Source organism: Rattus rattus, chromosome 4 (genome assembly GCF_011064425.1).
Source record: "Rattus rattus isolate New Zealand chromosome 4, Rrattus_CSIRO_v1, whole genome shotgun sequence".
Lineage (NCBI taxonomy): Eukaryota > Metazoa > Chordata > Mammalia > Rodentia > Muridae > Rattus > Rattus rattus.
The window spans coordinates 113567412-113587362 of NC_046157.1; the positions used below are offsets into that span (position 1 = coordinate 113567412).

At 49.5% G+C, this 19951-nt stretch overlaps 1 protein-coding gene across 3 annotated transcripts in view; it reads left to right on the forward strand.

The window, feature by feature from the left end:
- The window catches only part of Inpp4a (inositol polyphosphate-4-phosphatase type I A), a 113863-nt gene that overhangs the window by 68724 nt on the left and 25188 nt on the right, over positions 1-19951 (forward strand). Inside the window, exons 5-17 of one of the 3 annotated variants that reach the window (XM_032900947.1) lie at positions 2392-2510; positions 4360-4476; positions 4735-4814; positions 5070-5181; positions 6051-6141; positions 6555-6702; positions 8383-8513; positions 10596-10700; positions 11185-11293; positions 13081-13098; positions 16523-16706; positions 18004-18222; positions 19070-19208. In XM_032900947.1, the coding sequence (XP_032756838.1) occupies positions 2392-2510; positions 4360-4476; positions 4735-4814; positions 5070-5181; positions 6051-6141; positions 6555-6702; positions 8383-8513; positions 10596-10700; positions 11185-11293; positions 13081-13098; positions 16523-16706; positions 18004-18222; positions 19070-19208 (1572 nt within the window). Of the gene's footprint in view, positions 1-2391; positions 2511-4359; positions 4477-4734; positions 4815-5069; positions 5182-6050; positions 6142-6554; positions 6703-8382; positions 8514-10595; positions 10701-11184; positions 11294-13080; positions 13099-16522; positions 16707-18003; positions 18223-19069; positions 19209-19951 lie in introns of those variants that run through there. The other 2 variants (XM_032900945.1, XM_032900946.1) reach the window with 2 other exon arrangements.

Below are 19951 nucleotides of genomic sequence, written 5' to 3' on the forward strand. Positions count from 1 at the left end.
CAAACAAGAAGCTGACAGAAAAGCTTAACAGAAGGAACCTGAAGGAAAAGCAGGGTGGTAATGCCAGGACCAGGCCCTCTCAAAGCTCTGTCATATTCATGGAAGTCAGTGCATGCAGAGTTGGCATAAGAACCAAATGAGCACTAGAGGATTGGAACTTAGAATAACTCAAGCTAAAAACCTATAGATTTTTAGGAAAGCCAGATTGACAAAATTGAGGAGAAATTGGTGATTCTAGGAGTAGGCCAAAATGAAACTTCCAAAATGAAGATGGAGAGACGAAGCAATAGAAAAGTGTCAGTATTAAAAGCCATGGCAGTGGCGGAGCATGGCAGACACACCTTTAATCCTAGCACTTGGGAAGGAGAGGCAGGCCAGTCTCTGAGTTCAAGGCCTTCTTAGTCTCTGAAGTCAGTTCCAGCCAGCCAGGGCTACCAAGTAAGATCCTGTTTCAAAAACAAGCTAACGATCCCATAAAATCTACAGTAAGAATGTTTAGTTTATTTGTATAAAAAAAAAAAAAAAAAAAACAAACAAAAAAAAAAAAAAAAAAAAAAAAAAAAAAAAAAAAAAAAAAAAAAGGAGGCCTAGAGAGATGGCTCAGCGGTTAGGAGCACTGACTGCTCTTCCAGAGGTCCTGAGTTCAATTCCCAGCTACCACATGGTGGCTCACAACCATCTATAATGGGATCTGATGCCTTCTTCTGGTGTGTCTGAAGTCAGCTACAGTGTACTTATAATAAATAAATCTTTAAAAAAAGAGAGAAAGGCTTAGTATTTATAGTTGAGCATTTCTCCCAATCTAATAAAGTAAAACTGAAGATACATTATTCTAAGTACATCATAGTAGAGCTATTGAAAGCCAATTTTGGAGATATTATAGGAGCTACACCCAAGCATGTGCGCACACACACACACACACACACACACACACACACACACACACAAAAACAATAATTAGACTTGACTGTCATTTTTATAGCAGGAAAAAATAGAAACCCTGAGACAATATATTTAGAGGTCTTAGAGAAAATAACTACCTAGAGAAAATACCCTTCAATCATTCAGGCGCCATAAGATATTTTTAAGCCGTACAAACTGAAGGGATACGTCAGCCCCTACCTAGCCTTGCATTCTCAACAGTGCTGTGGGGTGCTCCTCAGGGGCAGGCAGAGAGAGATTCACACTGGAGAGGATGGAGACTGTGCAGTCAGGAGGACCGTGCAGCAGCTGTGTGAACAGTGGCGCTAACAGGGTACGTGCATGCATGTGTGATAGGGAGAGGTGATTGGTAGGGCACAATGAATGCAGGCACTATATGATTAAGCTAAAAAGAGGTGTTGGGCTTGGGCAATGTGTCCGTTACTTTTCTATGGCTGTGGTAAATACCATGACCAAGGCGTCTTACAGACGAAAGAAGGGCGTAGGTGTCTGCGATGGCAGGGAGTCATGGCAGCAAGCAGCAGCGATCTCAACTGGAGCATAAGCTAAGAGCTCACACTGTGGACCTCAAGCACAGCAGAAAGAGCAGCTCAAAGTAGGGAGAAGCCTTGAACATCAAAGCCCACTCCTCGTGCTGGACTTCCTCCAGTGAGGCCACAGTTCCTAAGCCTCTGCAGACAGTGTCACCAGCCTGGAACCAGATGTTTGGATGCCTGAGACTATGGAGGGGGGGGGTACTTCAGGGGACAATGATCATGAGGCGTTAATTTACTTAACGTTACTTGGAACACAGCAAGGCATTCCTCCTTTCTAATCTATAGTGTGTAACTCCTCCCTATTTTCTGCCTTTTGAATTCTTTCAGGGTTCCCCCATTTCTTTCTGTCCTTCTTACTATCTTCCTTTCACCCTGTTCTCTGCATGTATCTTACCTATTGTGGCTGTGAGAATGCAGTTTGGCCTTAGAGTTGATGCCTTATGTTTGATGATGACAGAAGTACAGATAGTATGATAGCTGCCTCTTTAATTGTCGTAAGTGTACATGGTGGCCTTAGATGCATTTGCACTGCTGTACCGTCATCCCTACCATCTAACCCCAGGGCTTAAGTACTGAAGATTTAGTGCCCTTATTTTTCAAAGATATTTTATTTTATGTGTATCTATAAGTGCCTACATGTATTGTATTGTATGATATGATATGATATGATATGATATGATATGATATGTCACTATGCTGTTACACTCTGAATCAGAAGACCACCCTATCTACTGGTGATGGAAGAGGGAAGAGAATGAGAAAACAGGTTTTTGAAACCCTCTGTCTTACTGACGGTGTGACCATGACATCTCTAGATGTATTATTTTAAGCTTTCTTTTGGGTTTGTGTAGAGGAATGCGCTAACTAGAACTCTATCCAAAAGGATTCCTTTTTCCCTGTCTTGATTTTATAGCTTGCAGTGAGCTTCACACTCCATCGCTAGATCGAAAACCAAATAGTTTTGTGGCTGTGAGTGTCACCACCCCTCCACAGGCGTTCTGGACGAAGCACGCGCAGACGGAGATCATCGAGGTAGGTGCTGCTGGGCCCTCTCTGTCAGGGGGGCCTCCTGCTCACGGTGGTCTGTGGCCCCAGCAGAAGGGACGTTCAGTTCCTGTGCAGCTATGGCTTCTCTTCCATTTCAGCTCACTTACCTGTTTTGCCAACAGTCCTGGGGTGGCCCTTCATCTGCACACCGGCCTGAGCTTTGATGGATACTGGTTAAGGAGGGACCTATGTGATTGGTTGACTTTAAAGAGGGGAGACCTGGCTCTCCCTTGTCACTCCCAGTTGCTGCTGTGATTAGAGAATTCTGTTCATTCACCAGTGTTTGGAACATGTTTACTGTTAGTTTTTTGCATTTTTTTTGTGTGTTCTGTATTGTGTGCTTTTAAAAATAATTTACATAGCTTTACCTAGGGAAGTTTACAAAATCTTTTAGATAGCTGAACACTTTATATGAGTTATAGCACAGATCATAGGAATGTCTGATATGTGACTCCACAGAGTTTTATTTGTAATATGAATAATTACCATATTGAGCTTCATTTTAAATGTTCTATGTTTCTGTGCTTTTAATATGAACTCATTGATACATAATTTTATATCAACTTTTCCATTTCGGAAGCTAGCCCCTTCTAAGTGAGGTTGCCTATGGTATAAGCACTTGTTGAGCATTGGCCTGTATTGAGTGTTGGTACAAAACCCACAAGGACACAGTCCTTGCCCTCGAGTTTCCCAGGGAGGAAGGGGCTGAAACCTACCTGATCACTTCATGTATTAGAAAGCATGAGAACCATCAGGGTAGCAGGGTGAGGACACAGGAACAATATCCCTTTAAGCAGACTTCCTAGGCAGGACTTGACTGCAAGTCCAGGTGAGGTCCTGGTTCTGCATGTCTTTCAGGTAATGTCTGTGCTTCCAGTTTAGGACTGAACATAGTATGTGGGGCCAGGTGATAGCAGAGCATCATGGGATTTAAGAAATAACTATATCTGCTTAGTGTGCGTGAGAAACTGACTTTGTAGGCTGAGCAGGGTGCTTGTGATGGAGCACAGTAGCCAGCTTTGCAGGACTTCTGCAAGGAGGTCTCTGCCTCTGACAGGTGTCTGGGGGAAGGACGCAGGATGACTGTAGCAGAAGAAAGGAGTGGGGACAACAGGTTGTGGGAAGAGATGCCGGAGGCAGACTTTGTAGGAAGGGTTTGTGCTCTCCCTCCTGGTCAGCAGATGCTCAGCAGACAAGGGGGCACCAAAGTTGAATCCCAGACCTTTAGCCTGCTTTAACAGAGTCCCATGGCAGGAGGAAGGAAGATGGGGGAAGGCTCACAGACTCCCTAGGAGGGGCTGCCCAGCAGGCACTGAGAGGCCAGACCTAGAGCTGCTGAGAGAGTGCAGTGGAGCTCTGAGGCAGAGCTGCCAAAAACAGGCACCTGTGATCCAGAAAGTAGACCCGGTCCTAACGAGGACAGCTCTCGAACGGTCAGTTTTAATTATTCCAAACACAGGGTTCTAGATAATTACTGAGCCCGTCCATTCCTCTGTTGTCTGCCTTTGCACACACGGAGAGGAACTCCCCTAAGTCACAGTCTAAGAACACAGCACACCGGAAAATACTGCGAGAATGCCATGCATGTTGAGCCTACGCTCATTTCAGGAGCGAGCCCTCTGCACAGCTTCTGCAGGGCCTGCTGCTGTCTGGTCAGGGGTGATGATCCTGCCAGGATTTCTTTCCCTCTTTGGAGAGCAGGGTTCTTTGTTCTTGCCTGGTGCTGCCATTTGTGTTTGTGCTGAGCAGATCAGTAAAAAAAGATGTTGATTTCCTTGTTGTGAAAATGTGTAGGACAGTGAAAACGAAGCCCAGCTCTTGTGTTCTGTTCTAGGGAACCAACAACCCTATCTTTCTGAGCAGCATTGCCTTCTTTCAAGACTCTCTCATCAATCAGATGACCCAGATCAAGCTGTCAGTGTACGACGTCAAAGACAGATCTCAGGGAACAGTTAAGTGATGTGCATTTGCCTACAGTCACCCTTCACTTCAAGTCGGGTAACAGTCCAAGCAGGTCGAGTTCACTACTGGCTTATGAATTAGCCTGTGTGGAGACACACTTGGCCCTGGGAATTCTCTTCTGACCATTGCTATGGGTTCACGGGTTAAGCATGGGTGGGAAGGTATTATAGGAATCACTGACTTCCTGGGCTCTGGTACGTGGGTCAGAGGGACGCCAAGTGTCCTACTGATCCCCTGTCTCCCCCAGATGTACTTGCTGGGCTCTGGAACATTCGTGGTCAAAGACCTGCTCCAGGACAGGCATCATCGATTGCATCTGACACTGAGGTTGGTGCTGGCTCCAGTCCTTTCAAAGGGTCTAAGGTTTGCCCCTCCATGTTCCCAGGGACTGTCTAGGGGAGGCAGTGGTGCCTGCCGAGGGCAGGTAAGATGGACGGCTCAGTGTGTCAGAAGGCCTGTCAGATGCTACTACCTTCCTTGATGCTCCCAGGGCCCTGGTGACCCAGGGTGGCTGAGCTTTGCCTTGAGAGGAAAAGCAGCTGAGGTAATCCAGAGCTTGTCACGGCCTGACGCTTGTTGCAGGTCTGCAGAGAGTGACCGAGTCGGGAACATAACTGTGATCGGCTGGCAGATGGAGGAGAAGTCAGACCAGCAGCCCCCTGTGACCCGGTCTCTGGACACTGTCAATGGCAGGGTGAGTGGGTGCCTTTCTCTTCTCCCTCAGAGACATAGGATCATTGATTATCTTCACGTGGATGCGTCTCTGTGAAGCACTGATTATTATCTTCACGCAGATGTGTCTCTGCAAGGGGCAGGGCTGCTGCTTGACACTGCCTTCCATTGGGACCCTCGGACTTTCTTGGCTATACCCTGAGGAATGGGAGGGCTTCTGCTCTGACACACAAAGCATTGCTGACTTGCTCTGGTCTCTGCTCCCTGAGCTACACTGGGCCCTTCTGTGACCCGGGGCTGAGAGCAGAGTATCTTTGCTAGAGTGTATGTGGGGCAGAGCGGGAAGGTGTGAGCGAAGAGGTGATGGAAACCTAGGCCTTCCATCACATCCTGGCAGTGACTGACTTTCCTGGTCACCTTCACACTCCTCCCAACCAGGACCCCCTCCCTGTCTCCTGTCTCCTCATGGCCCACACAGTTTCTCACCCAGACAGTTACCAAACGAGAATGCCAGCTTAAGAACCAGTGCTGTCAAAGACACATTATAAAATGATACCTCATTTGCCCAAAGTATACTCAGAGCACTTGCACTGAGGATATTCTTGATGGCTTCTGCCCTTCTGTTTCATTTTGTGTTCCACAACCCTGATACTCAAGGTGCAGTGACTCAAAAAAAAAGTAGGTGTCTGTGCAGTAGGACATTGATTGTGTGTGTGTGTGTGTGTGTGTGTGTGTGTGTGTGTGTGTGTGTGTGCGCGTGCTGGGCAGCATGGGCACTGTTGACCAACTCTGTGAGTTCAGCTGCCAGGTCTTGTGTAACGCACAGGCCCACGTCTGTGACCTGGCTTCAATCTCCACACCCAGCATTCTTGTCCTTTTCCCTCTTATCAGATGGTTCTGCCCGTTGACGAGAGCTTGACTGAGGCCTTGGGAATCCGATCCAAATATGCTTCTTTGCGAAAAGACAGCTTACTGAAAGCGGGTAAGCAGGTTCCTCTCAGTGACTGGCCACCCTTTACTCCTGCCTACTTTGACTGGCACACATATGCCCCAGTTGGCACCTCTCTGCCGTTGTTCATCAGTATGGCATTTTCTGCAGTGTGCAGAGTCAGAAATCCCTTGAGGAAGGGCTCCCTCTCTCCCTTGTTTGCCCTGGCTCTAGTGACTGACAGGGTGCTGGCCCTGCTCCTTGCTGTTGATTGACTACCGTCCTCTGACAGCGAGGAGTGCTTGGTGGGGCTGGCTTTATGTGGCTCTTGGGTTTGTTGTTTTTCGCTTGCTTATCCGTTCTCTTGGGAAAGCAGGGCTGTAGAGTCACTGAGGGCCGAGGAGGAGCCGTGCAGGTGGGTCTGCAGCCATTTCACCCACAGCCTGTCTCCTTCATTCCCACCTCAGTGTTTGGTGGTGCCATCTGCCGCATGTACCGCTTCCCAACCACCGATGGCAACCACCTACGGATCCTGGAGCAGATGGCAGAGAGCGTCCTCTCGCTGCACGTGCCTCGGCAGTTTGTGAAGCTCCTGCTGGAAGAAGATGCAGCCAGGTGAGCCGAGTGGGCAGGATGGACCCCACGAGCACACACACGCCTTCCACAGGCGGAGTGCAGACCTAGGCTCTCCCCTTGCTGGCCCTGTGGCCCCAGCCATCCGAAGCCTCACTGTGCTCCTCTGTCTCTCAGTTTGGCGGGCAAGAAGCCCCAGAAGCTTGGCTAACATCAGCACATCCCTTCTTCCCTCTCTCTTCTTCTCTTCCATCCTGTTTGAGCTCAGAGGATGGCCCTTCAGGGTCCTCCCCTCCCACAGAGCTAAGCTTTCATCCTGAGGCCTATTTTCTCAGTTCCAAGTAAGGGTCAGACGATTTTCTGTCTGTCTCAGACTGTGACCACCACAGCTTCTTCTAAATCGGCATTGGTGATTAACACCATGCATCCAGAAACACAGGGCCCTAGTGTCTTAGTCAGGGTTTCTATTCCTGCACAAACATCAGGACCAAGAAACAAGTAGGGGAGGAAAGGGTTTATTCAGCTTACACTTCCACATTGCTGTTCATCACCAAAGGAAGTCAGGACTGGAACTCAAGCAGGTCAGGAGCAGGAGCTGATGCAGAGGCCATGGAGGAATGTTTTACTGGCTTGCTTCCCCTGGCTTGCTCAGCTTGCTTTCTTATAGAACCCAGGACCACCAGCCCAGGGACGGCACCACCCACAATGGGCTGGGTCCTCCCACCTTGATCACTAATTAAGAAAATGCCTTACAGCTGGGTCTCATGGAGGCATTTCCTCAAGGGAGGCTCCTTTCTCTTCAATAATTCCACCTTGTGTCAACACAAAACCAGCCAGCACACCTAATGTGGATGTTTTCAGTTTTCACCCTGAAAAATTCAGAATTTGAGAAAAATAGCAAGAATACAGTGAGGACCACATACCACTCATCTAAATTTACAAACTATTGTTTTGCTGTTTTATCTGTTTATGTACATATTTGTTTTGTAATTTTAACTTAAAAGCCACTGTCTTTATTTGCACATGTTTATACTGTAATCAGCACCTACAGTTTTCAAGTTTAATTCTTAGTGTGCAGGGGCAGGTCATGTGTGCATGTGTCGTGTAGGAGGTCAGAGGTCAGCCTCGTGAACTCGGTTCTCTCTCACTACGAGGCTCCTGGGATCTAACTCAGCCACTTTTAGACCCTGAGCTGTCTCCCCACTCTCTTGCTGTGAGCTTTGGTGTTGCCTGCTTCCCACTTTCTGTGTGCTGCTGCTTCAAAGAGCCCCTTCATCGGGCAGGTCCTTTAGAGCCAGTTAAGGTGTTGACAGCAACTGTATGTGCAGGGCTGATACCCAGTGTGGGCAGCAAGGATGCTCAGATGGGAGATGGCCCCCTCCCAGAAGTGTGAGACTGTCGCTGTGTTCTTGACCCAAAAAGGGAGTTGTCGGAATGAGGGTGGAGGGTGAGTGGCGCCTCACATCTCCTGTCCTTCTGGTCTGGAGGAATGCATCATCCTGCAGAGAACTGGACCAGTGCCTGAGCGACATTTTCAAGGTCACCAGACAGAGCTCCTCATCAGCTGCTCCCCTGCCCCACCCCCCAACATTCGTGGCTCCTGTAGTTGCTCTGTGTGCTCAGTGATATCTCACATCATCCTGTGAGGGTGGATGGCAGTGGTCCCAATTGCAGGGAGGTGAACCAGCCAGCCCTGCAACCTGATGTGTGTTTTGTTTGCAGAGTCTGTGAGTTGGAAGAGTTGGGGGAGCTGTCCCCTTGCTGGGAGAGCCTCCGGCGCCAGATTGTCACCCAGTATCAGACTATCATCCTCACCTACCAGGAGAACCTGACTGACCTCCATCAGTACAAAGGTGGGTGTGGCCCTGTCTTCCCAGGTACCTGCATCTCCCATACTGCTAACCAGGCACTGAAGGCCTGGGGTGCTCAGACTTTCTGATCATCTTGAGTGGGTTTTAAAATAGATTCTCAGGTAGGTGTGAATTCTTTCAGCTCTGCGGTTTTCAGATCTTAGTTGAAATGATAAATCAGTGAATTGCAAGAAGTCTTTCTCTGGTATTTTTCTCCTAAAACAACCCGGTGAATTGAGGTTGATGGTCCCAGGTTTCCTTGGCCTTGTGGTTCTTCATCTTCGCCTCACACCCCTGAAAAACAAAAGATAGGGACTGTTTGCCTGAAGCAAAGCAGTTTCCCAGCTTAAATAGTCGATGGCATTTTTAGTGAGTGGGTAAGTTGTCAGAGTGCAGTTCGCTTTTTTTCTTTTTTCTTTTTTTGGGGCTGGGGACCGAACCCAGGGCCTTGCACTTGCTAGGCAAGCGCTCTACCGCTGAGCTAAATCCCCAACCCCACAGTTCGCTTTTTTAAACTCAAAGGAGAAAGTGAAGTTTGGACACTTCAACTTTTCCTCCTCTTAACTTGCTTCTCCTTTTCCCCAGGCTGGAGTCTGGGGGTCAAGCCCAGACTTAGTGGATGCTAGGAGAGCGCCCTTCTTGGTCAAACCTTGCAACTTCTTTTTAACCCATTTTCTTTCTATTCCAAGTGGGATGATTTTTTTTTTCTTAGTTTAGTCTTTTAAAGTATCTTTTTTCTTACAATTTATTTATTTCATAAAGATTTATTTCATTTTTGAGACTATAATATAATTACATTTCTGTCTTCCTTTCCATCCTTTCTTTTTGTTTTTTGTTTTTATTTTTTGCCTTATTTATGTATATGAGTGCTTGGTCTTTCTATATGTCTGCACACCAGAAGAGGGCATCAGATCCCATTACAGATGGTTCTGAGTCACCATGTGGATGCTGGGAATTGAACTCAGGACCTCTGGAAGAATGATTAGTGTTCTTAACCACTGAGCCATGTCTCCAGCCCCACTCCTTTCTTTCAAAGTAGTCTTTATCTTGGTTTCTTTCCTTCTATATACTGCTTTGTCAGTTTAGGGGAAATCGTGACCCCTCACCGTGATTTTCACATACAATATGGGAACTTGTTTTTAAACTTAGCAAGATGGTAGTGTGTGGGACTGGTCCAAGCTTGAGCAAGTCTAGTGCATCACTTAGAAAGATGCCAGTATTTGCCTGAGGGGTTGAGCCACTGGCCCATGCTAGATAAATGCTCCTGAGAAAGCATGCAACTCATGCAAACTTGAGTTTTCTAGGATAGAGCTTTTCAAATGTCAGAAGCATCCTTATTCTGAGACTCTCAGTTAAACACTGGCCTTGGCTATATTCCTTACAGTGTCCAAGACAGGCACCCTGCAGGTCTGAGAGTCACAGCGTGTCTTCTATACTCCTGTAGGCAGAGCACAGTGGCAGTCTACCCGAGAGCCATTGCTCTCCTCTTGTCGCTTTCACCTCAGTTAGCTCTAGATTCTGATTCTAGAAATAAGACTGTGGCTGCTGGTTATGCTGTCCAACCTCTCTAGGCCCATGTGTGAGGGAACTTACTGAAACGGGTTGGAGAGGGCAAGCAGTGCCAGGGAGCCTGACCCGAGGTGAGGTACAGGTCTCCTCTTCATTTCAGATTGAGGTGTGCTGTCACAGGAAGGCAGTTTCGAGGCTCTGAGGTGATGGCCGTCTGTAGACTTGGCAGGCAGTCTCTGGCATGGACCACTGCTTTCTGTCATGGTGGCACCACACCACCTATGGTCACATCTGTATAGCATGTCTTTCTGAGCTGAGCTGCAGGAGGAATGGCCTCCTCACTACTCTAGCCTTCTAAGAGCTGATTATCTCTGGCTCTGCTCACCAGAGAGCATTCAGAGCCAGTCCCCTGCCTGCAAGCTGTCCTCCCACCTACTGTCTTGAATGGCCACTCAGTATTCCAGGCCTCAGTTGAGATGCACCTGCTTCCGTGCAGCAGCAGCAGCAGCAGCTCCAGGCAATTTCCGCTTGTGCACGGTGCGTGTTGATGGTCTGTTTTCTTGTTTTACTGCTTAGGTCCTTCATTTAAAGCAAGCAGCTTGAAAGCAGATAAAAAGTTAGAATTCGTTCCCACAAACCTGCACATACAGAGGATGCGAGTTCAGGACGACGGCGGCTCAGGTACCTGCCCTTCTCACCCGTTGCTGGGTGCTGCTCTGCTTCCTTCTTTCTGTGTACTTGGTCCTTGAATTGCCCTTTATATGGCCCATTTTTCCTATATTCTGGGCAGCAAGAGACACCCCCCTACCCCCTACCTCTCTCTCCCTCATTCTTCCAACCCCCAAGGACAAAGTCCAAACCCCTTCCTCATGGCTCTTCAGCTTCCTTTTGTTTTCACAGCAGAAAGTTGCCGGTCAGTGACCCTTTCCCAAGAGAAGAGGAAGTGGGCACTTAGTCCAGGCAGTGGCGTTGCCTTTTGGCTTTCTTACTGAATAGTTAGTGTTGGGTCCAGCAAGCCCTCTTTTGGCCTCTGGATGTTGGATTAGGGAGCCAGAGGCTGTTTTTCACATGGGCTACAGGTCCCACAATGCTATGCGGGTTGCCATAACTGGCTTATCCGTCGGCCTGACCCCAGAGTAATGGAAGAAAGCTTTCTGTCGCTCAGATCAGAACTACGATGTCGTCACTATTGGAGCCCCAGCAGCACACTGCCAAGGTTTTAAGTCAGGAGGTCTTCGAAAAAAGCTGCACAAGTTTGAAGAGGCCAAGAAGCAGTAAGTGAAGGAGGGTCTTTGTGGTCCTTGTACAGTTGTGTCTGACGTCTGTGAGTTAAAATGAGAATCAAAACAGAGCTGCAAAAGCATCCAGCCATCTGATCTGCTTCTGCGTGGCTGGAGGAGCTGCCTCAGGGACCCTGTGCTGCTCTGTGTGCGCGGGGCTGAGGGGAGGGAGTGGTGAAGCACCTAGCCACTAGTCTAGTCTTTCCAGGGAGCTGCAAAGGAGAGCCGCCTCTGAGAGCTGGCAGCCAGCTGCCTGTGTGCGGTGCCTGCTGTCTCAGCATCCTGCAGTCTCTGGTCAGTTGGTGCAACACCCGACTCTGACAAGACGACACTTTCAGGGATCATTCTGTAGTTCCTAAAGCCCCCGCACTCTGTTCTTTCCTAAAGGACAGCAATGGCAAGTGTTCTCACAACTGGAAGGATCTAGAGGGTTGTACAGTTCTGCTCCGAGCAGGAAACTGAGGCAGGGTGGGCAATGTCACCTAGCAAAATGTAAATGTGGTTAGAGGGTGTGAGTGTAGAAAGGAGCAGGGTGACATCACGTTGAGGCCCTTGGGCAGAGTGTGCAGTGGAGAAGCACCGGAAAGGAGACTGCTCAGAGTCTGATTGCACCTCTGTGGAACATGCATGTGTGTAAGGTGAGGGGGAGAGAACAGAGCAGCTCGCTGATCCCAGAAGGGGCAAGGCAGCAGGTGGGTTAGCACAGAAGCCGTCAGGTGCGAGGGGATAAGACCAGATGTTACTGGGAGGCCTCAGCAAGATGTGCTCTTGATCTGAGAGCAGAATGCTCTTAGAGATAGGAAGCCCCAGAGACTCCCACGTGGTGGCAGGTAGAAGCGGGTGGAGGAGGGTCCTAGCACAAGTAGGTGTTGGTTGGTCATTGTCCAGTTCTGCTGCTGTGGCCAGAGGGAGGGCACTGTCCACCGGATCAGGATGCTGCAGTTAGACCAGCAGCCCATGCCTGTGGAGTCAGGCAGGCAGACCGGAGTGCCACTGCTGCCACCAGTGCCAGAGACTGAGCAGGGAGCAAGAAAGGACATTTTCACAGAGCTTGTCCTTCCAGTGTGTGTCACCCAGCCTGGACATGGGGAGGAGGAGCATGGAGAGGCTGGGCTCAGCAAAGCCATTTCAGTATCTTAGTGTCAGGTAGCCTTCATTCCTTCCCACCGAGCAGACAACCTGGGCGCTCAGCCTTTCCTCATTGTTGGCATCCACAGCACCCTGGGGAGTAGGAAGAAGGGCAGAGCTTCTATCTCAGTTAGTGTGTGTGGGAAGAGTGAATGTGTGAGGTGACATGGCTCCTGACAGAGAAAGTCCATTCATTTTAGGTGACCAGTCAGGAACCTGGCTGTCCCTTGTCCATGAAAGGTTACAGTTTGTCATCAGACAACTTTACATGTTAGCTTCAGAACTGGTTTCCCCAATGCCTCTTTGGCCTTTCAGGTATCATAACCGATTTTACTAACGTAGTAGTAATGTCCTAAGCCCACCTTCCCAGCAGTTTGCACTCTGAGCTTTTCTTTACATGCAGACGCTTTTGTGTTCTGTGCCGCACTGGGATATCCCTGGGGTTGAGCGCAGCCCTCAGACTCACTCCGGGAAACAAGCATTTTTGACTCATAGGTTTTTGCGTATCCCTGTGGTTGTGGTCTCAACAAATTACATCCAAGTATTTAGAGAGAAAACAAACCCAGTCAGCCTTTAAACTGTGCTTTGCCTGTGGTATTTGCTAATAATCGCTAATGCTTCGTTTGGTTTCTTTGTTTTTTTCTTTTCTTTAGCAGTTTTGAGGAGTGTTGGTGAGTTTTCTGTCTGTGGAGAGAGTGTACGTTGATTCTCGCTCTTGTGTAGAGAAGCCTGTGCTGTCTTTCATCTGGGGTGGCTCCATCCCATTTGCCGCGTGGCTCCTGGTTCCATGTCCTCCCGAGGCGGAGCTCTCCCTTCCAGCTGCAATGTTCTTTGACAATGAATAGCCAGGCTGCACCCTGCAGCCTCCTTTCCTACCTGACAGCAGTTTCTTCCTGCACTCAGTGGAGGCAGGGCCCAGTTTGCCTCCTCCCAGGATGCACAAGAGCCCTGGTGGGTCCTGGGTGCCACCCGGGGCATCACATCAGCCCCCTTACATTTAGCCGCCTTCCTTTACACAGTCAGCTGCCTCGTCCAGCCAAGGCCATTTGGGAACCGCTCTTTGTTTTCAACACAGGGTAGGCAAAGCTTTATCCCTGCACTCCACCTCAGCCATTTTAACATTTTTTTTTCTTTTGAGACAGGGCTCACTAAGCATCCCCAAACTAACCTTGAACTCATCCTGCAGCCAAGTTTCTCAAACTTATAATTCTCCTGCCTCAGTCTTTAGTAGCCAGGATTACAAATCTGTGTTTGCTCTTCTTCTACAAGAAGTGTGAGGCCTTTGGGTTTTCACTTTCCCTTTGTCTGATAGAGCCAGTTTACATTTTTGAAATACTTATAATTTGTGCTGGTTTTAATGATGGTAATTTTAAGGTCATTTTCCCCATTGGGTAGCAGAACAATAGCTGAGAGACCTTTTCCTCAGAGAATTACATGGGGCCAGAAGCTACCATGTCTGTTTAGGATCTCCTCAGTAGTCCCAGACTGGGAAACCAGGAACTCCCAAGAGAGGAGGCCCCACAGCCCTATGGGAAATGCTGCTATCTTGATCTAATGACCCATGAGGTTTTCGGGCTGGGGCTAGACCCTCATTGGCATGCTAGAGCTCTGCTGGAGACACAATGACAGGAAGTCCTGAGTCCCTACAAACACACCCAAGAAGGTGCCTCACCCACCAGCTTCCCTTGAGGAGTCCCTTCCCTGGAGTCCCAGGGCGGGAAGACAGCTTCTGGGAGGGATGCTGCACCCCCTTCCTCCTCCCGCTGTGATCTAGGTGTCCCCTCAGAACATTATTGCTTTTCTCTCCTCTGGCTTTCTGAAGGGAGGCCTACTCTTTCCCATAGCAGGATGAGTCAGATCCCTAAGAGCCTGAGGGATGAGCAGCAAGTGGAGCATGGAGAGCCAAGGCCCCCACTGCTTCTTGGTAAATTCCAACCCAGGTGCTTCATGTGAACCTTTTCTGGAAAGTTCCTCAGGTTCCATCTTAGGTGAAGACTCTGGATCTCCCATGTCAGGAAGGGCTTGGTTACTCCTGTGATTCCACTCTCTTCTCCAGGTTACCAAGCATTTGTAAGACAGCGGGGAACCTTCCAGCCTGGGAGCAAGGGATCACCCAGATCTCAGAGATCTGATCCTACTTTAGGTTCCATGAGACTGTCATCTATGCAGTGGCAGCTTTACTCTCTGTGGCCAGAGCAAGTACACGTTAGGCACTCCACGCTGCTGCTCACATGGCTCTGTGCTTAGCCCATGGCCTCCACTGTGAGTAGGGATGGGTCAACAGACCCAGATGGGAGTCTAATATGAAGCCCAAGGATCACACATAGGCCATTGCCTCCTGAGCTGTTGCAGGAAGAACTGAGAACCCAGACAATGTGTAGAAGAGAGAGGCCCCTCCCATGGAGGCCTGTTTGCCACAAGGCAGTATAGCCTCTGCACCCCACCCATTGCCTTTGCGTGCCTCCTGATTTGGGAGTTAAGTACATAATGTATGTATTCCTGATGTCCCCAAGAGCGGTTCTTTACCAACTTGTACTGCCAATTTCACAGCATACTTCCACGTGTCAGTCCTGTGGATGTTGCTATAACAGTGTGCACAGCCATGGGCATATGAGACAGTAGACCTACACACAGCACATAGTCCATGTAGACTCTCAAGGCTGAGGACCGGAAAGAACAGACTCTACTTTCTGACTCTTCTTTGGAATGTATCTCTGAGACCTGACTGTCCCAGGTAGCAGCTATTCATTTGGGAGAGATTGCAGATTGGAAAGTAGCTCCTGCAGGCGGTGCTGTGCAATGGCTTGTGCTGCCCAGGCTCCGTCGCCATCTGCTGCATGGGCTTCTGGCAGATCATCGTGTCCGCTGTGCTGTGTGGGCTTGTGGTGGTGGTGGTTCCCTCTGGGGCAGTTTGGTTTGTGGTGTTTGCATGTTTGCCCTGTAGTCAAGAAAGAAAGGGCAGTGGTGTTTTCTTCCTGACTTGCTTTTGGGCCTCCCTGGAAAGGTCTGGGGTGATGCTCATCTCCAGCAAGTGGGGGGGGCTGTAATGAGAGTCACTCTGCACTCTACAGTGCCCTCCTCCTGGAACTCAAGGCCAGTCCTTCATTTCAGAAGGGAGAGCATTCTCTTCCTTATCCACACATCCCAGAATCACCACCTCTGCATTGGGGACTTTTATGTCTCCTCCTCATTTTCTCAAGCATCCTCAGATGGCCTCAAAAACAACTTTATGATGCTTGGTTGGGACCTGAGCTAAGAGATACAAGCTTAGTATTGATGCCACCTTAGGTGGCCACACATGTGGCCCACCTGTGAAGCTAGGGCATATGGACCTGGCCCCTCACAGGCTCCTGACTACCTGGGCAGCAGCTGGCCTGGCCCTTTGACATCTGGTTCCCAGACACTGCAGCTGCAACACAGTGGTGAGGAGGTGGGAAGGAGGAGGGGCTGTAGTTTCAGAAGTGTTGAGTTGTTGGGCCTGCCTCTGGCTGGCTCAGCCTCGGCTTTGTCTAATTCATTGTTGTCGGCATGAGGAAGTCCTGAAACACAGGAGAGAGAAAGGATCCCACTGTTGGGAACTTGCTCTGGTTAATCCATGTGAGGACAATGTGAGTCTGCTCACAGGAAGCCTTGAAGGCCCTATTGGCCAAATGGAGAAGCAAACTTTAGGGGATGGTTTTTGTTTAGTTGTTTTTTTTTTTTTTAAGAAAAAATATATTTGAGTATTTATTACACTATGGTAATTGGTCCCTTCTGGTGTAAGTTGACCCCATATCTGAAGGACCACTTATAAGTTACTGGATGAAGTTCCTAGGTAAGATCCCAGCATTGTGTAACTATTGATAGTGATATTCCAAGGTACTTATACACATGTACATGTATGTGGTAAATATAGAGACACATCCAGGTACAAGCACACATAAAAGTCTTACATACATTTTATACTTCTCCTTAGATAAAAATAGGTCTTCTAAGATTGACCTTGGCCCATCACATCAGTGACTAAACTTCCTGAGAAAACACCTCCAGTGTGGGGATAGCTGAGGGTGGATTGGATGCTCTGGAGAGCCCCTTAGGACCTGTTGTTCCTTTTAGTACATCTTCTACCTGCCAGTCCATAATCTACATACCACAGGACGTCGTCCGGGCCAAGGAGATCATTGCTCAGATCAACACCCTGAAAACCCAAGTGAGCTACTATGCAGAACGGCTCTCAAGGGCGGCGAAGGACAGGTCTGCCACTGGCCTTGAAAGGACTCTCGCCATCTTGGCAGACAAGGTAGGAGGGGCTGCCCAGCTGTATGTGGGGTACAGAGGTCTCTCGAGTTTCTAGAAGCTACTAGACCACCCAGAGTGGCCCAGAAGTGCCCAGAGCCGTATGGAGAGTGGCATTGTGGTGACCTTGAAGGCTTTTCTTTTAAATTCACAATGTTATAGGGAAGTCTATGACTTGCTTGTGTGGGACACCCCCCCCCCCGTGGGAGCCCCAGTTGTGAATTCAGGCCAACAAGTTGATGTGTATCTTCCAGCAAGTAAATGTGTGTTCATTCTCCTGGAATTCACACAGACTACAGCTTTCTTAGTGACATCTCAGTCAGCATCAACAGAGCAATCATTTACTCATAAGAAATGAGCTACTCTCAGGGGCTGGAGAGATGGCTCAGCGGTTGAGAGCACTGCTCTTCTAGAGGTCTTGAGTTCAATTCCCAGCAACCACATGGTGGCTCACAACCATCTGTAATGGGATCTGAGGCCCTCTTCTGGTGTGTCTGAAGACAGTGACAGTGTACTCCATACATAAATAAGTAAATAAATCTTAAAAAAAAAAGTGAGCAATATAACCTTATTGGCTTAGATATAATTAATTTTAAAAGTTCAGTTTAACCATAGCTCAATCCTGACTTAACAATACATAAGCATTGGTGCATACTAAGAGAGTGGCTATGCCACCTTTGATGCATGGTGCTCTTTCCCCTCCGACACATTCTTATTGCACCTCTCCACCCTCACCTGACTTGCTGGTGGGTGGCGTTGTTCCTGCTCAGACTGTGCTATAGCCTTCACATGAGTCCCCACGATCTAAAGACAGACCAGGATCACTGGGAGAGGAAGCAACGGTTGTCAGCAGTAAAGCTAGGAACAGTGGAGCTCCTGTTGCAGTCTCCACGGTGGGAACTGTGAGCCTGCTGCGTAAGATATGCTCAAGTAATGTGCGATCCCTGGGGACTACCCCCAGAGGCTGGGCACAGTGCCCGAGTTGCCAAGGAGCCCTTTTTTCCAGTGATGTAGGGTCAAAGGCAAGCAGAGCCAGAAAATGTCAGATAGGATTCTTCAACCCCTTCTAAGCTTCTTTGACCCCTTCTGGGATAAGCAGGTCTCAAGCAGACCCCATGTCCTCTAGTCTTGCAGGAAAGCTCTTGCTGAGATTACCCCATGTTGCCTTTGTATTTAGATATCCTTGAGAATGCTCTCCTAGCAGGCTGCGTGGAACAGGATGGGTGGGGGGATCTTGGCCTTTGCCTCTCTCCTTCTGTAAGAGAGCACACTTAGCAGCCCTGGTTTGTGTGAACCTGCAGACTCGGCAGTTGGTGACTGTCTGTGACTGTAAGCTGTTGGCCAACTCCATCCATGGGCTGAATGCAGCACGGCCTGACTACATCGCTTCCAAGGCCTCCCCTACCTCGACTGAGGAGGAGCAGGTGATGCTTCGGAATGACCAGGACACCCTCATGGCCAGGTGGGCAGGGAGGAGCAGCCGGTCTTCCCTGCAGGTGGACTGGCATGAGGAAGAGTGGGTGAGTGTGCCCCCTGCCTATGGTCCTGCTGCTGGACTGTAGAATTGCTGCCCGTGTCTTCCCTCACCAAGTGTCCGCTCCTCTGTTAGCAAGCTCCAGTCTGCTTCCCAGATGGCTCTGGGCACCTGATGTTCAGAGGTCGGCTGTAGTGTGTGTAAACTACTGGGAGCCAGGCCTCTCCTCTTACTCTTACCCCTTCTCGTCCTTCACCCTTTAGGATTCTTCGTTGTTTGAATGCAGAGGCTCAGGTGCCCAGGCTGCCACTGCCCCTGACACCATGTCACTTCACTGTTCCAGTGTGGGCCCTGAGTTGGACCCTTGTCTCTTTAGAAGGGGTCATATCCCGCAACCTGTTGTCATTTGTCGGGGCTACTGCTCAGAGGCACCCTGGGAAGCACTGAATTATTAATCAGCAGCAGAGTGCTCACCAGCTCTGGCAGCCTGTGATCTGTGTGGGTTTCTGCAGCTCCTCCCAGCCTCCCTCTCTTTCTTCAGGCCCCACCTAAGCCAGATGTTTCCACTACTGTCCATCAGAAGGAAGCCTCAGTGTTTGTGATGGTTGTAGGGGCAGCCTGCACTGGAAGGAGGCAGGGATGAGCTCTTAGTGCCCTATGACCTGTCAGGTGAGGCCTGTCTGGAAGGCCTCTGTCTTCCAGAGCTGGCAGTGGGTATCTATCTGCCAGGCTTTCAGCGAGTGACCACACGGCTGTAAGTTGCCTTAGAAAAGCACATCTGAATTGAATGGCAACTTGGGCATCACTGGTCTGGAACTGGGGAAGAGATGGAGACAGGCTGTGTCTGTTGTTCTGTTGCACAAGCTGACCCAGACAGTCTTGTTGGTTTGAAGGAGAAAGTGTGGCTGAATGTGGACAAGAGCCTGGAGTGCATCATTCAGCGGGTGGACAAGCTGCTGCAGAAGGAACGTCTGCATGGGGAGGGCGGCGAGGATGTTTTCCCCTGTTCAAGCACCTGTTCCAGCAAGAAAGGTAACCGGGACAGCCAAGCCTACTGGATCAGACCAGAGGACCCCTTCTGTGACGCCCCCTCCTCGACATGCCCCTCCTCCATGCCCACTGCTGCATGCCATCCTCACTCAAACACACGTGCGTATGCATTCACGCTTCCCATGCCACCTCAGCCTGTGCCGCGTCACCTCTGTATCTGTGTCTGACTCCATGTGTGCCTCCCCAGTGCAGACTGCCGGGGGGCTAACAGGCAGCACAGGGTACATACATACAGCAGATAGGCAGGGTGGGGCTCCTGTTTTCCCGTTCAACTGGAGGGACTGAGTCTGCATCATCACCACCATGGGCCAATGGGCCCCCCTGCGCTACAGTGCCATGGTGGGAAGTCTTCTCGGGTTTGTAAGCCGACCTGAGAAGCTGATGGGGGCTGATGCAGATGCCTCTGTGGTGTTTCTTTCATTGTGTTGGGAGCGGGTGGACTGGTTTCCAAAGAGCAAGCTGTGTAGGAACTCTGCTGGACGAGGATGCTTGCAGCCATACAGGCTCTCATTGGCTGGCACACTCTTACTCAACAGAAGCATGGTGCCTGTGTCTTCTAACACAGTCAGATGGCACCTAAGCTAGATTGACCTGTTCGACACCTCTCTTAGAGGGAGACCTTGGGCACAGAGCGATACCGTGCAGCAGCATACTTCAGAAAGGATACAGGGCATGGTGAACAAGTGGCTGCCCGGTCCTCCTCATTGGTGCCTTTCACTCTTTCC